Below are 14,220 nucleotides of genomic sequence, written 5' to 3'. Positions count from 1 at the left end.
AACGATGTCCACTGCGATATCGAAACTGATTTATCAGTGTTTTAATATTCTATAATAATATGTTTCGATATCTAGCAATAAAAATAATTAGTTCATTGAAAATTATATTTTTACTTAAAAACAGTTCATTTCTTCAGAGGCAAATAGCATTAAATTGATTTGTTAACAACTTTTTACAATAATAACAATACTCTCCTTGTATCTAGTATCTAGCAACAAGTTACAAAATTTAATTTATCATTGATTTAACTTCCTGTTATATATATTCAGAAAACAACGTCTGCTTTTACAAAGTTAAACGGTTTTTCCAACATTATTCCATCGGATCGGGGGGTATGTGGACACGCCATATATTGTACTTCACGTACATGTATATGGATATGCAGTGAACCAGGATTTCTCAGTGTCCCCAGAGAGTGATCGAGTGGATTGCCTTGACGCGCGCGCAACTCTCCACGCCTGAAAGTCACCTCCAAACTTCCCTCCACTGATTTTCCCTCTCTCTCTCTCTCCCCCCCCCCCCTTCCTCTTCTATTCCCTCAAAGCAGTTGTTCTTTGTTTCTTCATCACATCTCCCTCACTCTCTCTTCTTCTCACTCCCAACCTTCATCTCTCCCGACAACAAGGAACAAACGCTCTCTTGGACAAGAAGATAAGTGATCGTCGAAATTGCTCGGCTTAGCAAGAAGCTACTACGTGGTCTCAAAAAGAAGTGTCCACGTTCAACATTGTTATGTCGGCACACTTTCAGCTACCTGAAAGAGTGCAGAATACTATAGAAATCCAACGGTATCTATAAATATCCAATGGTATTTATCTGGTTTTCTGGATGCATTATTTAATTAATTATTAACAGTAATAGTATATCAATAATCGTAATAATGATGTAGAATTATTATTTACACAAATGAATCATTAAAAAGTAAACTATATTATAGTATTTACACGAATTATTAAAAATTGTTAAACTATAAAATCTAGCTTAAAATCTAAATTAAAATTGAGAAAGAACTTCCTTTTTTATTCAAGCAGACTTTATTTTGGCAGATTTCGATGTTGTCATAAAATATTAAATAATCCTATTAAAATCAGAGAGAAAGAGAAAGAGAGGGGAGAGAGAGAGAGAGAGAAAGAGAATGGGTGTATGACTAATTCTTTCATTTCATAAAAAAAAGATCTAAGAAAATAAAAATTCCAAATCTGTAAAATGGAACCTACAAATAATAGCAAATTTAAATATTTATTATAATGATTATATTATGAGATGAGGAAATTTTTATTTTTTATCACATACCATACATAATACATATACAAGTACACGATGCAAATGATCAAGATTGAAAACGAATATTAATTTCAAAACCTTACCCCTTTTTACCATTGATGTTTACATCGCCGCTAATAATTTATATACTTGTAGAAAATTTTTTAGAATGAATATATTGAATTTATAAAACAATATATTCTTAAAACTTTTACATTTGGAAACGATGTAAGCGTGTTTATCATTGTAGAATACTATATGGAATTTTTATTATAGCTTATAGTTTTCATCAATTACTTTGAGACCGTCTCATATAAAAACAGAAATAGATCTAACAGAAGTACAGTATACTTATGGAGCAATATTTCATTAATTCTACATCAACTTATACTCTGTTGCAATTAGCGAAATTATATAGTAAACCCTCGATTTTACGAACTTTTAAAAGCGATTCCACAATGACTAATATCAAAATAAATAAAAGAATAAAGATCTAATCTCTTTCAATAATTAATATAATATCTACAACGCGATAACAGACAGCTTAAAATTTCAAAAAATAAAGTAGACTTCTTAGTAAAAGAATGCTTCATCTATTAATCTAATGAACATTTGCTTATCTATTCACAAAGGTTTCGTCAGGTACGAGTGTGTCTCAAATCTCGAAATTGCGTGTTGTACGACGTTAACCTTAATGTTTTTTTCACTTAATCAATTCATTAAATCGAAGATCTACCGTATCATGATATATATTAGAATTATGTTATATATACAAGTTTCCCATATAGCACAGAATTTGCAGCAATATCGCTGCGAAATCTCTGCAATATTGCTGCAATGGTACAGTAGTGTTGCTGCAACTTTTGTGATGTAGGGATTATGTCGTATTTAAATAAATATGTGTGTTAATCGCGCGCTCAGATAAATACCTATATTTATCAATTTCAAAATTACGAAATGCAAATGATACTATGATGCATCGTGAGCTTAAGTATTCGAATAATTCGATGCAGTATTTACTAAAAACAGACGAATATCATACCATCGAATTCCATATACAGTTGGATACATTGTATCATATTTTTTAAAATATCGTTAACCTGGAAACTGGAACTGAAAAGCACTACTGGGGAAACCTCCATCTTGAAATTGGAATTGGAAGCCTCCATCTTGACCACAGAAGAAGTGGAACATTTGATTTGGATCCATATCTGGAAAAACAGATAAAAGAATATATGTACAATTTAATAGTAATAAAATGGATGTAATATATTAATTAAAATAATACACACAGAAAAAGGTTGATACCAACCTTGGAAACCACCCTCGTTATCATCTAAATCATGACCGCGATCATAGCGAGATCGTTTCTTGGGGTCCGAGAGAATTCCATAAGCTTCTCCGACTTCCTTAAACTTTTTTTCTTGTTCTCTTTTCTCCCCTTCACTGGCGTTAACATGACGATCTGTAAAATATAAGGTATAATAATATAAAGCCACATTTATAATTACATTTTTCAACAAACAAAATATCTATTCCTTACCTGGATGGTGATCCAGAGCCCGTTTCCTATAAGCTTTCTTAATATCTTCGGTAGATGCATTTTTGTCAATACCTAAAATCTTATAATAATCTTTTCTTTTAGATTTCCTCAATAGCAATTTAGCTTTTCCGAGTAATCGTTTCGTTTCTGAGAAAATTATAAAAAATATACATAACACGTTAAGATATAAACTATTATTAATATTCCATCCTATTATATATTAGAATTGACAAACAATGATTCATACCGCGATTAGTTTTATCCATTTTACACGCTTTTTCAAGATCATAAACTGCCTCTTCATATTCTTCAAGTTCCATATAAATATTCGCTCTTTTCGAAAGAGCTTTTAGATAATTTTCATTGAGATTTAAAGCTTTTGTGTATTCTGCTACAGATTCATTTAACTTTCCTAACTACAAAAAACAACAAAATAAATATATTTATGCAAACATTTTTTTTAAGTATAATACCTTAGCTGCAGCTGTCGCCTTATTAAAATGCAACTTAGCATTAGTCATAATGTTGTGTGGATCAATAGTTAAGGCTTCATTATAAAGATTATAAGCCTCTTGATACTGTTCTCTTTTAAATGCTGCATTTCCTTCTTCTTTTTTCTTCTTCAAACATTTTGCTCTCTATAATAGAAAAAGAAGAGTGTATAGAATTAATGCAGCATATTACTAATTATATAGTTGGAAAATTAATATGAATTAGAGAAAAATTATTTTTATTTTATCTTCTTACTTTGTATATTTCCAATGCTTTATCATGATCTGGTGCAAGACGCAGTACTTGTTGGAAATGTGTAAAAGCTCTATCAACATCGTCTTGAAAGTACAAACACATTCCACGAATGTATAACGCTTCAGCGTTCTGTTTATCGATGTGTAAAGCATTACTAAGATAAGATAAAAAATAATACGACTTTAATTAAAAAATAATAAGATTTATATAAATAATAATTATTATACTATTGATTTAGCATGATAATTTACTTTGCAATATCTTGAGCTTCCTGATATCTTCCTAAAAGCGCCAGACATTCTGCTTTGATCAATTTAAACCGTGTTCCAGATGTACTTATATCACAACAACGATCCATACAATATACAACCTATGGAACATGATTCCAATAATTATATATACACATATACACACACACACACACACACACACACAAATATATAAGAATATTATATACAAATCGATTATTAATAGATGTTATCGGAAACATGTTATCAGAACAAATTCTGTTACCATGCGATAATCCTTGGCATTGTAAGCAGCATCAGCATCCTTAAGGAATTTTTTTACATATGCTATGTCTTTTTGTTCTGCAGCTATTGACTCGTTATTAGAATCAAAGTCCATCAATTTCTTTAATGATGTCTCAGCTTCTAAAATGTCTCCCAAAATCAAGCAACACTTGATCATTCTTATATATGCCTGGAATGTAAACAAAAAGTAAATTTATTGATTCATTATAATATAATTAATTAGTTAAAAAATCATCAAACGTACTTTAGAAAATGTTGGTTCCAGTTCAATACATTTTTTAGCATCTGCTAGTGCATCTCGGTATTGCCCAAGCATCATGTAACATGCTGCTCTATTACTGTAGTAATGCGATATATCAGGACACAATGCTGAAAAATATTTTGGGTTCATTATAGTTATTTACAAAAATTTATAATTAGTAAAATTTAAAAAAAGATTTAATATTATTAGGAAATTAATTTTTCCTTATTTATTCCTCCTTTATTTTCCTTATTTTCCTTATTTTGCCAAATAAGTCAACTAATAGTTAGAGATCTCAGCTATTCAATATTTTTGAGGAGAGAAATAAATTTTATTGAATGATATAAAAATTAAATGAGGTATCATTAAAATAACATGCTGATATAAAAATAGTATCGGGGATAAAATCATGGGTGTGTTCTGTTGCACATATAATACGCATGAAGTATTATTTTATCCTTGTTTTAAACTCTGAGAACAAGGATAAAATGATACCTCATGCATAAGTCTGGATTTACAATAGGTATTTTAAGCCTTAAGCCATAAAAAATTGACCATAGTTGAATGCGACAAGAAATGAACCTGTAATTCGTCCATTTCTTAGAGGTTAAGGCTTAAAAATCTATTGTAGATCCAGACTTATGCGTGCAACAGACCATAGGCATGTTAAAACAGTAAATATTTACATAATACTGTTAGAACACTTACCAATAACTTCATTGTAACCAACCAATGCTTTCTTGTACTGTTTTTGTGAATAATGTTGATTAGCAACTTTCTTTTTTGATTCTGCCAATCTGTAAATATAATATATAAATAATAATATTAATAAATGTTACTAATAGAAGACAATAATAATAACATAGTCTCATATAACAATAAATATAGTCTCTTAAAAAAAATATACATAAATCTAAATAAGAAGACCATTATCTCGGAAATAATGGCAGATAAAATTTCACAGGACTATTCCAATTTCTGTTGGTAAGACGAAAAACCTTTCAAAACCATATCATCATTATAGAAAAAACCGATCTCAACATCTAGACCTATACATAATTCTTTTTGTCAAACTGTTTAACTACATTACAAAACTGATATGTCTCTATACATACAGCATTCCAACATATTTCCAGCAATATTACAGTAATACATGAATAAGTGTTTTATTTATTCCATAGATTAAAGATGCGTTATTTACTGTTGTCCATTTCTATGTGTTAACTTTAATATTGGTTTAACTTGCTTTTTATTTTCTTCTAGTTTTAAGAATTAGAAAAAGATGAAGACTATATTTTTGTAAATTATTTCGAAATTAAAGTCAATCTACATTGACAAAAATATATCTATAAATACTGAAAATCTATCAAAAAAAAGTAACATGAAAAACAAATAATTCAAAGGTTTTAATGTGAATAAATGATAATTTACCTTTGTTCTCACTGAATATTAAACAAAAATAAAATACATCATGCCCAATTGTGCTTTACAGAATTAAAGGCAAAATATAAGATAAGATTCCTAATTAAAAAAAAGAAAGAATTGTCTTTTAACATTTTGACATATAAATACTTATATGCACGCTACAGCATTGCTACAATGTGCTTGCTAAAATATTCCATGTTACTTGGGTCCAAAAGACTGCATATACATTTATATTCAATAATTGTATGAACGTAGATGATTCTTTTTTCAAAATAAGAATTTCAAGCATCTCTATTTCTGTAAGTAAAACTGTTGCGTTAACCTTGTCATTCTCCCGAATCATAATATTATTCACAAAATAAACAGAATACTTGTAACGATTGGACGCATTAAGTGCGGTTGGCGCACTAGTACATATTAAAGCTGTTATACACTGATCTAATCTGTGTAAAAGTAAGATGCAAATATTTGGAATTATAAAATACAAATTTTACTTAATAACACAATAAAATATTGAGAATTTCATGGTATAACCCATTCTTATATTTATATTAAACACACATTTTTACATCAATTTGTACATGATGGCTTTAATGTGCACTGAGTGCAATCGAAGTTGTTATCGGTTATCATTTATATAAAAGGACAAAGCATGGTATATATTCGACGTACTCAAAGCTAATTAGTTACAGAGAGTCCAAGTGTCGCAAGAGCGATATATAAATAGAAAATGCTCGTAAGGGAGCTTCCTGGTTTTATCCGTCCATATGACGCAATTACAAATCAGATTACAGGAAAACGCGTCCATGGCGTTTTTCTTGTAAAAGTGACAACTCACTCTTTTGTGCTCTCCGGTGTTTCTGTAACGTTAGTCGCCAAGTCTGGAACAACGTTGATCGGTTGATCAGACGACGCCATGGCCGTATTCCTTAATAAACGAGACAGGCAGACCGACGTTGGTATGCACCGTGAAAACAGGTGAGATTTTCCCTGCTCTGGATTTTGCTGTCGAGAAATAGAAAAGATTCACGAATGATTATGACCAGCGATACGCATTAACATACCGCGTTGGCGTAACCCAAAGACGCGGATCAACGTGTTCCTCCTTGCTCCTCCTTTCTTTAGGTCTGTTCTTTTTCCATCCCAAATTTTGAATTGGCGTACACTGGTACAATAAGGGTGAAATCACACAAGTTCGGACAGAGAGAAACCTGAGAGAGGATATGACAGCCCAAAACCTGTAACCACAAAATGCTACCGCGCACTACTGCTCTCTGACAAAATGGATATAAACTACATAGCAACGTCCACTTTTCTTAGGGTACATCGTCCATTTTCAGCCTTGAAAAATGGACGTTACTATGTAGTTTACATCCACTTTGTCAGAGAGCAGTACGTGCGCGGCAGTATTTTGCGGTTACAGGTTGAGTCGTCTTGTCCTCCTTCAGGTTTCTCTCTGATGATAGCATCAAATTATTAAAATTGCTTGTCAATTTATTTCGCGATTACTAAAGTAGTTTCATCGCGTTTATAAGAGGTGCGTTCGGCATTGCAAATAAGAGGCGTCCGTTTGTTCTTTTACCTTGAAAATCATTAGGCAACTCGCATCTTTCTGCTACATATCATCTCATGACTCATCTACGATCGGTATTAACATTTTTAGAGCCAATCGAGCTGCTCGATTCACTCCGGATTCAAATATCGAGCTCGCAGAGCTAATGCAGATTTTCATGCCTAAATTAAATTCATAACCTGTATATTTATGATAAAGTATCCAACTGATTCATTAACATAACGTACATTCATCTCTTTTAATACTTTCTATTTTACAAATAATATATTTGAATTGTTATAATGTCTGGGTCTACAAACGCTCAAACAAATGCTATCAAATAGAAATTAATGGAGTACATTATGTACAATATTTAATGATGAGTAAGTTTTTAATTCTTTTTCTCTTTATGAATTTGAAGTTAAGTTATTTGAAAACAAAGAATTTATGTTAATTTTAGTTAATTTTTAAATCAAAGCTTATGTTGCATATATAGAAATGAAATAAAATCAAACTGCATTAATATATTAAAGACTCTAACAAATATAAATCAAGTGATATAACTTATAAATTGCAGAAATTTATTTTCTTTTAAGAAAACATCTTGCATATGAGACTACTACATTCATGTAACGATCTATTTTTAGTATATATAAGACTATTATCAGTTTCTAGTAAAACGAAAGAAATTTTCGATTAATAGAGTATATTTTTTATTTATCCATAAAAACAATTTCATTTTATAATCTAACTTTAAAGGATAGTTTACAGGTCTAACATTCGGAATTAATTCTTGGCACTCGAATTGCTCGAAAATCACGTCATCAAGCTCGCCATCTGCTAGCTCGTATCTCAGATTTACATTGCCGAACGTATCTAAATCCGGAAAAACAATTTGACACGCAGTTTGAAAAGACTACAATATGGTATATATTGTATTTAAAGCAATGAAGATCCAGCTTCGACCGTAATATTAAATTTCTAGCATTTTAAATTTCTAGTATTGATTGTGATCGATTTTAATTATTGCCATTCTTTCTCTCCTAGTACTCGCCGGAGCAATTACCATATTACTAACAGATCGAAATTTAAATATCATTCTTTGATTCATCTGGAGATGAAGATCTATTCTATTTTATATCAACACTTATTTTGATTTTTCGGACACTGAAGTTTATATATCGGAGTATATAAGGGTAGCGAAACTATCCTTCTTCTTCTTCTTCTTCTTGTCGATGGATTTCTAATTTCTTATAGAAATCACAGCACCTCACTTCCAAATAAAGATTACTGGGCTGAAAGGGGCTAGTCAAATCAATGTATCATTTTAATAAAACTACCATTCACAATGCGTTTGTGAATGCCACGATGAGATATGAGAGTGGGAGCGAGAGAAGGAGAAGATGTGAAAGACGATAACCGAAATGTAAGTATTTATTTGCCATTTACTTGTGAAATTAATCATTCTCGGATCAGTCATATACGAGACACAAATGGTACCTTCCGCGCTATTTTATAGCGATCTATACAAAAGATGTATTTTTTTTTATTGTATTCTTTTCGTTTCAAGCAGTGATGGATACATAATTCGTTATTTAGCGTTATTTTATTATACATTTAGTGAAAAATGAAAATAAGTAATACATGCATATCGTGTATGAAACGGAATATATCCTTTAACAAAAAATTTTGCACTTAGGTTTTTTTGTTAAAAAATGTATATATTTTGATAATTTAACATTTTTTTAAAATTAATTGTATTTATATAATATATATTTATATATTTATATAATTTTTGTACTAGGATGTGAGAAAATATTTTTTTTTAAGTCTTTTTTAATCTTTGAAATGTGTTATATTTTGAAATACATAATACCGAAATAAAACTTACGAAATTTTTAAATAATTGGCAATTAACAAATTTGACAGTAGAATAAATTTGATTTATTTAAAATGTCCATTTAAATATACTTCTGACTATTTTGTACTAAAACAATAGTCAAAGTTACCAAGAGAGAATTTATTATTATTGTTTGTACAAAAATACATTTTTTTTAATTGCAAAATTTTAAGAATTTTAGAACTTATTATTTTTTTCAAAGTATACAGTAATTAAAGATAAAATTTTTACTTTTTTATTAAACTTACTTAAGAACTTACAATTATAATATTTATATAAAAAATATTTTAAAAATTACATAATTCTAACTAATTACTCTGATCTTTTATTTCTGCATGAATATGATTAAACTCTTGTTTATTCTCTTGCTTAATTAATAGTTTATGAAAATATTTGCGTAAGAAAATACCAAATATCTTTCCAATTTTTATATAAAGATGCAGTATTAAAACTCACAAAATTTAAAAAGAATATCATTTTTACATAAAAATAAATTACAATCTTCTGTTTTGATGTAAAAAGAAACATACACGATTAAAAATTAAAAGAAGATATTTAAGGATGCCGAAAATAGGCCCACAGACCGCCTTTTGGTGTTGGTAATATGGTGCCAGGAATCAATTTTAAAGGCATTTGCGTCTTCAGGGATAGTTCCAGCTTGTATTTTCTCACAATCATAGCCAAACCTGCCTTTATCTGCAGCTGGGCCATTCTCATGCCCACACAGATTCGCGGGCCTTCGCCGAATGGAAGAAAGGTGAATCTATCAATGTTGTGTTTTCTGTCCGAGTTGAATCTTTCAGGATCGTATTCTTCCGGATTTTCCCAATATTGAGGATCTTTGTGGAGAGCTTGAACTGATATCAAAATCTTCATTCCAGGTGGCACGCGACAGACAACTCCATCGGATCCTTTCAGTTCGAACTCTTCTGTGCATCGTTTCTTCATCAATAATGCTGCGGGTACCAACCTCATCGTTTCGTTGATGACCTGATCCATGTACGTCATCTCCCTCAAGCCTTCATACGTGATTTCGCTATCGTATTTGTTGAACACGGATACCACTTCCTCGTGTAATTTCTCTTGTATTTTTGGATAACGGGCCAAATAAAATCCAACGAAGCTCATAACAGTGCTGGACGTTTCGTAGCCATCGAGAACGAATGACATTGCCTGACCTGTGAGCATTTCATTGTCGAATTTATCCCCTTCTGCTCGCTCCAGTTCAGCCATCAAATGGAGGAAATCGTTTTTAGGTATTCTGTCCTTTCTCCTTTGCTCCATGAGTTCTGCAACCAATGTTCTGAAGAAATTGTCGACGTGCTTCGGGATTAGGCCTAGTTTGAAGATTTTATTTAACGACGGAATGAGAAATATGAGAACGAACATAATCCTACTTCGTTTGGACGGTTTGAAGATGGCTTGTCCGAGTTTTCTGAAAGATACATCTTTTTTGTCATCATCAAAGCAATATCCATCTACACCGAAGCCAGCAGCAGCTACCACCTGCGCGGAGTATTTGGAAAATAAGCTCTTCAGTTCGAACTCTGTCTCTCTGTTACTTAATTTTCTGTCCATGTAATTCTCCATCATCGCACACACCTTTTTAACGCTTTCAAGCAGAATCTTCAGTCGCATGCTGGAAAATGCGTATGTTAATCGCTTTCTGCTGTTCAACCACTTCTCACCGGAAAGGCCGAAGGGATTATATGATAGGAGGCTGTCTGATTCTTCATCAATATGAATAGCATTTTCAGCAAAACTTGAAAAATGGGTTTGCAGCACCACTTTCACTAGTGCTGGTTCGATGATCATTAACGCCGGTGATGTAAAGTCATAGATCCCGACCATGCTGTGACCTTTATTGTCCTTATAGATCTTGCAATAGAAATCGGCGATGTGCGTCTTCATGCAGATCACCGATAACATGTTACCGAATCCCGGCAAGGCTCCATCCACATATGGAACTTCACGTTTTTGCCAGTACTTGTAATTTCGCGTCAGATAAAAGTAAAAGACTATAAATGCCCCGAGAATCAGAGACACTAGCACGACAGTCATGTTGCTCTCTCGTATGACAAGTAACGTTTGATGGGATAAATTGATGTGACCCTGACTACGTATCTGCGACTGGTCGTGATATAATAAAATTGTTGACGATAAAGTACAATAATAGCGTTGATAAAACGAGCGAAACTGATCATGCTTGTGTGTGTGTAGCTACTGATTTCGCCACATTCCGCCAGAAGTGTTATTCTGTAACTGTTTTACACATCTATCAACAGTTGTCGGTCTCGTTGCGTAGTTTTTTCACCATATAAAATATCTACGCAACGACATCGACAACTGTAGGTAGACATGTAAAGGTATAAGTTACGGAATCGCGCCTCAGGCCGCCATCTGATTCTGTGTCACTCTGGTCTAGTATTCAGGTTTAAAATTGAAATATTTGTTGTAGATACTGCAAAGAATTGCAAGAAATGGATTTTTTAAAAATATATAATTAACGATCTGCAGCATAAAAAAAGTTCAAGATCATGTTTCAAACGTAGAAGAAGATTACAAAAACAAGTATAGTAACTAGACGAACATCAATGTAGTTAGTACTAATAATATAGAAATACCCACATTATTTAATTATTTGTCAGTTTAATTTTTGATACTATTATCCCAATTTCAATTAGGGATTATTTTTCGAGAATCGATCGAATTGATCGAAAATTGAATCAGCGCGCAGTTTATAGAACTATATAGATATGTATATAAATTCACACTAAAATATTATCAAATACTATAAAGATCCTTTTAATCCGAATAAGGCATTTTTCTATCTATTTCTATTTATACTTAATATTTTTGAAAAAAAATTTTACGCCATTTTTCGTTTATTTAATTTTGAAATGTAATTCTTTCTATATATTATTATTTTCCAGTTGTCATTTGAACTGCAGTGACAACTGTACCTCCTGTCTCTGTAGAGAATATGATAGTACTTGCTTCCGAATTATCTGCGGAAGAAGAAAGAATGTTAGTTCCTTAGCATACAGAATCGGACGTTGAATTGGAATCATTACATTTGTAAGAGCTCATGATTTTTTAATGTTAATTTTTTTCTCAATTTTTTTAATATCCCTTCATTTTATTTTCTTTTTTCTTAATATTAAATGATATTATTTCAGCCCTGTTGAACATAAGTAAGATAAAAAAAGAACACCAAGTAACATGATGAAAACTTCGAAGATTCAGAAATTCCATTAAAAAGACAGCGATTACTTCAAAAACGACATACATTTCAAAATCTTCTGACATATATTTTGAATTTTTTTTTATTCATCAAGTAGAAAAGCTAGACATAATAATATTTTTAATTTGACAGTTTTCGTAAATGGATATTTAAATATGAAAATCACATTAATCAAAATTTTAAAGGAAGGATAGAATTTATATTATTTTGTCGTATCCTAATAATCGCATAATTCTCTCTATGAAACCTAGCATATTATTATTTCAAAAAATTTGATTGTTATTAATAATATAAAATTATTTTTACTATCAGTTCTATCGAAACTTTGCAATTTGTATTGACAAGTCATGAGATTTGGAATTTATCAGAAGTTTTGTGGCGTAACGAGTTGCGCATCCAGTTCAGTCAACTTATTCCAGAGAACACATACATGAAGAGCGCTATTATTGCTTTCAAAATACTTCTTGTAAGCATTGCAACGTATTTTCCATTATTAAAAAAAAAAAAATACTGGCAATTTTATGTATCTTACTATATCACTACATTTTTTCTTATTGCATCAAAATCTAACATTACACAATTCATATTTATAGAATTTCATGCACAGAAGAAGATCATGTTGCAGCAGATTGACAATGAGCGCTTTAAAACTCTATGGATTTCGAAGTACAAGGAAAATTAAACTGAGATATAATATAAGTGATCAGATATACATATATATTAACTAATTATTAATATAAATATTGATATTAATTGTAATAATTTGCATCATGGAATTTATTTTTATTATTTCTAAAAAATGCTTCTATTTTTTTGTGTTTGATTTATGCGTAAAGTATTTATCTTTTGATTTTGTAAGATTATATTTTTGCCTTCCACTTTTATTGCTTTATACTAAATCGTTAAAATAATACAAAAATATCAATGTGAAAAATCATCAAAATTAAAAAAAATTAATTTTCATATATACTGCAGAGGAAGCGCGGCACTTTATTTTGGAATGTATAATCGATAATAAGCAGCTTAAGAACATCATATTACGAACCTAAAAATTAAAAGAAGAAATTGACATCTATTTAAATAAGATGAAGAAATCAATCTTTTTAGAGTGCTAAATAAATGATATTTTAACAATAATATTAAAGTGATAATAAAATAATTAGTCTTACTGCTGTATGATATTATATAAAATTCTTTTTTATTTTTTGTTTATATACTTAAATTTAATATTAATCTTCACATAACAAAACTATAATAAAGCATTATATATATATATATATATATTATTTCAAATTTACTAGGTTATTTATAATTTCATTAGTCAACATCTAGCGAATTTTGTTCATTTTTTGTAATTTTCAAGATACGGAATTGACCTTTTTGAGCTTACACGTGAAGTTTCATTCGTATTGGGAACATACTCGAAAAGCATGTTTGCGATCTATAACATTTGCGCATCAAGACTGTTGATTATTGGGTTTATATTTATATTGTATTTATTTATATCCGTATTCATAGTCAGACCTTGTACTTAAGGCTTCCTTAAATTTATCTTTAGATGTTCAGCAGCCAATGAAATAATTCGTAGAGTATCTAAAGATAAATTTAAGAAAGCTTTAAATATAAGGCCTGATTATGAATATGAGTATTAGACCTGGTTGCACCAACGTTACTTTAATTAACCGAGCGAGGCTTAAAATTCTCCTTGTCCCTGTCTCTTTTCGGTCTTAAAACGAGATAGAGAGAGTTTTAAGTTTCGCTTAAAATCGAA

At 30.6% G+C, this 14,220-nt stretch overlaps 2 protein-coding genes and 1 long non-coding RNA gene across 6 annotated transcripts; 1 reads left to right on the top strand and 2 right to left on the bottom strand.

Moving 5' to 3' along the window:
- Window positions 1–1,252: 1,252 nt before the first annotated feature.
- On the bottom strand, window positions 1,253–6,971 carry Tpr2 (Tetratricopeptide repeat protein 2). 2 transcript variants are annotated; one of them, XM_011062757.2, is made up of 12 exons: window positions 6,818–6,971; window positions 6,592–6,758; window positions 5,037–5,125; window positions 4,332–4,456; window positions 4,068–4,256; window positions 3,806–3,924; window positions 3,555–3,708; window positions 3,281–3,445; window positions 3,055–3,223; window positions 2,808–2,954; window positions 2,577–2,729; window positions 1,253–2,475 (listed from the first exon to the last, which is right to left on the bottom strand). In XM_011062757.2, the coding sequence occupies exons 2-12, from the start codon at window positions 6,669–6,671 to the stop codon at window positions 2,360–2,362; spliced, it is 1,506 nt and encodes a 501-aa protein (XP_011061059.1). In that variant the 5' UTR covers window positions 6,672–6,758; window positions 6,818–6,971; the 3' UTR covers window positions 1,253–2,359. The 2 variants fall into 2 exon arrangements, with proteins under 2 accessions (XP_011061059.1, XP_087263751.1); XM_087407625.1 differs by having other exon boundaries at window positions 6,592–6,952.
- Window positions 6,972–7,138: 167 nt separating this feature from the next.
- On the top strand, window positions 7,139–13,877 carry LOC105149979 (uncharacterized). Of its 3 annotated transcripts, none has more exons than XR_015545625.1 (6): window positions 7,139–7,688; window positions 8,070–8,731; window positions 11,664–11,776; window positions 12,139–12,283; window positions 12,385–12,915; window positions 13,043–13,877. It is a non-coding gene; the product is annotated as an uncharacterized LOC105149979 (long non-coding RNA). The 3 variants fall into 3 exon arrangements; XR_015545624.1 differs by having other exon boundaries at window positions 11,664–11,804; XR_846662.2 differs by lacking the exon at window positions 11,664–11,776.
- LOC105149978 (cytochrome P450 6j1) lies at window positions 8,717–11,274 on the bottom strand. Its single transcript, XM_011062756.2, has one exon. The coding sequence runs from the start codon at window positions 11,264–11,266 to the stop codon at window positions 9,761–9,763; it is 1,506 nt and encodes a 501-aa protein (XP_011061058.1). The 5' UTR covers window positions 11,267–11,274; the 3' UTR covers window positions 8,717–9,760.
- Window positions 13,878–14,220: the final 343 nt, after the last annotated feature.

The sequence above is a fragment of the Acromyrmex echinatior genome, chromosome 7 (assembly GCF_024713525.1).
Source record: "Acromyrmex echinatior isolate Ae372 chromosome 7, ASM2471352v2, whole genome shotgun sequence".
In the NCBI taxonomy this organism is placed as follows: Eukaryota; Metazoa; Arthropoda; class Insecta; order Hymenoptera; family Formicidae; genus Acromyrmex; species Acromyrmex echinatior.
This window is presented reverse-complemented; position numbering and strand designations above follow the sequence as displayed.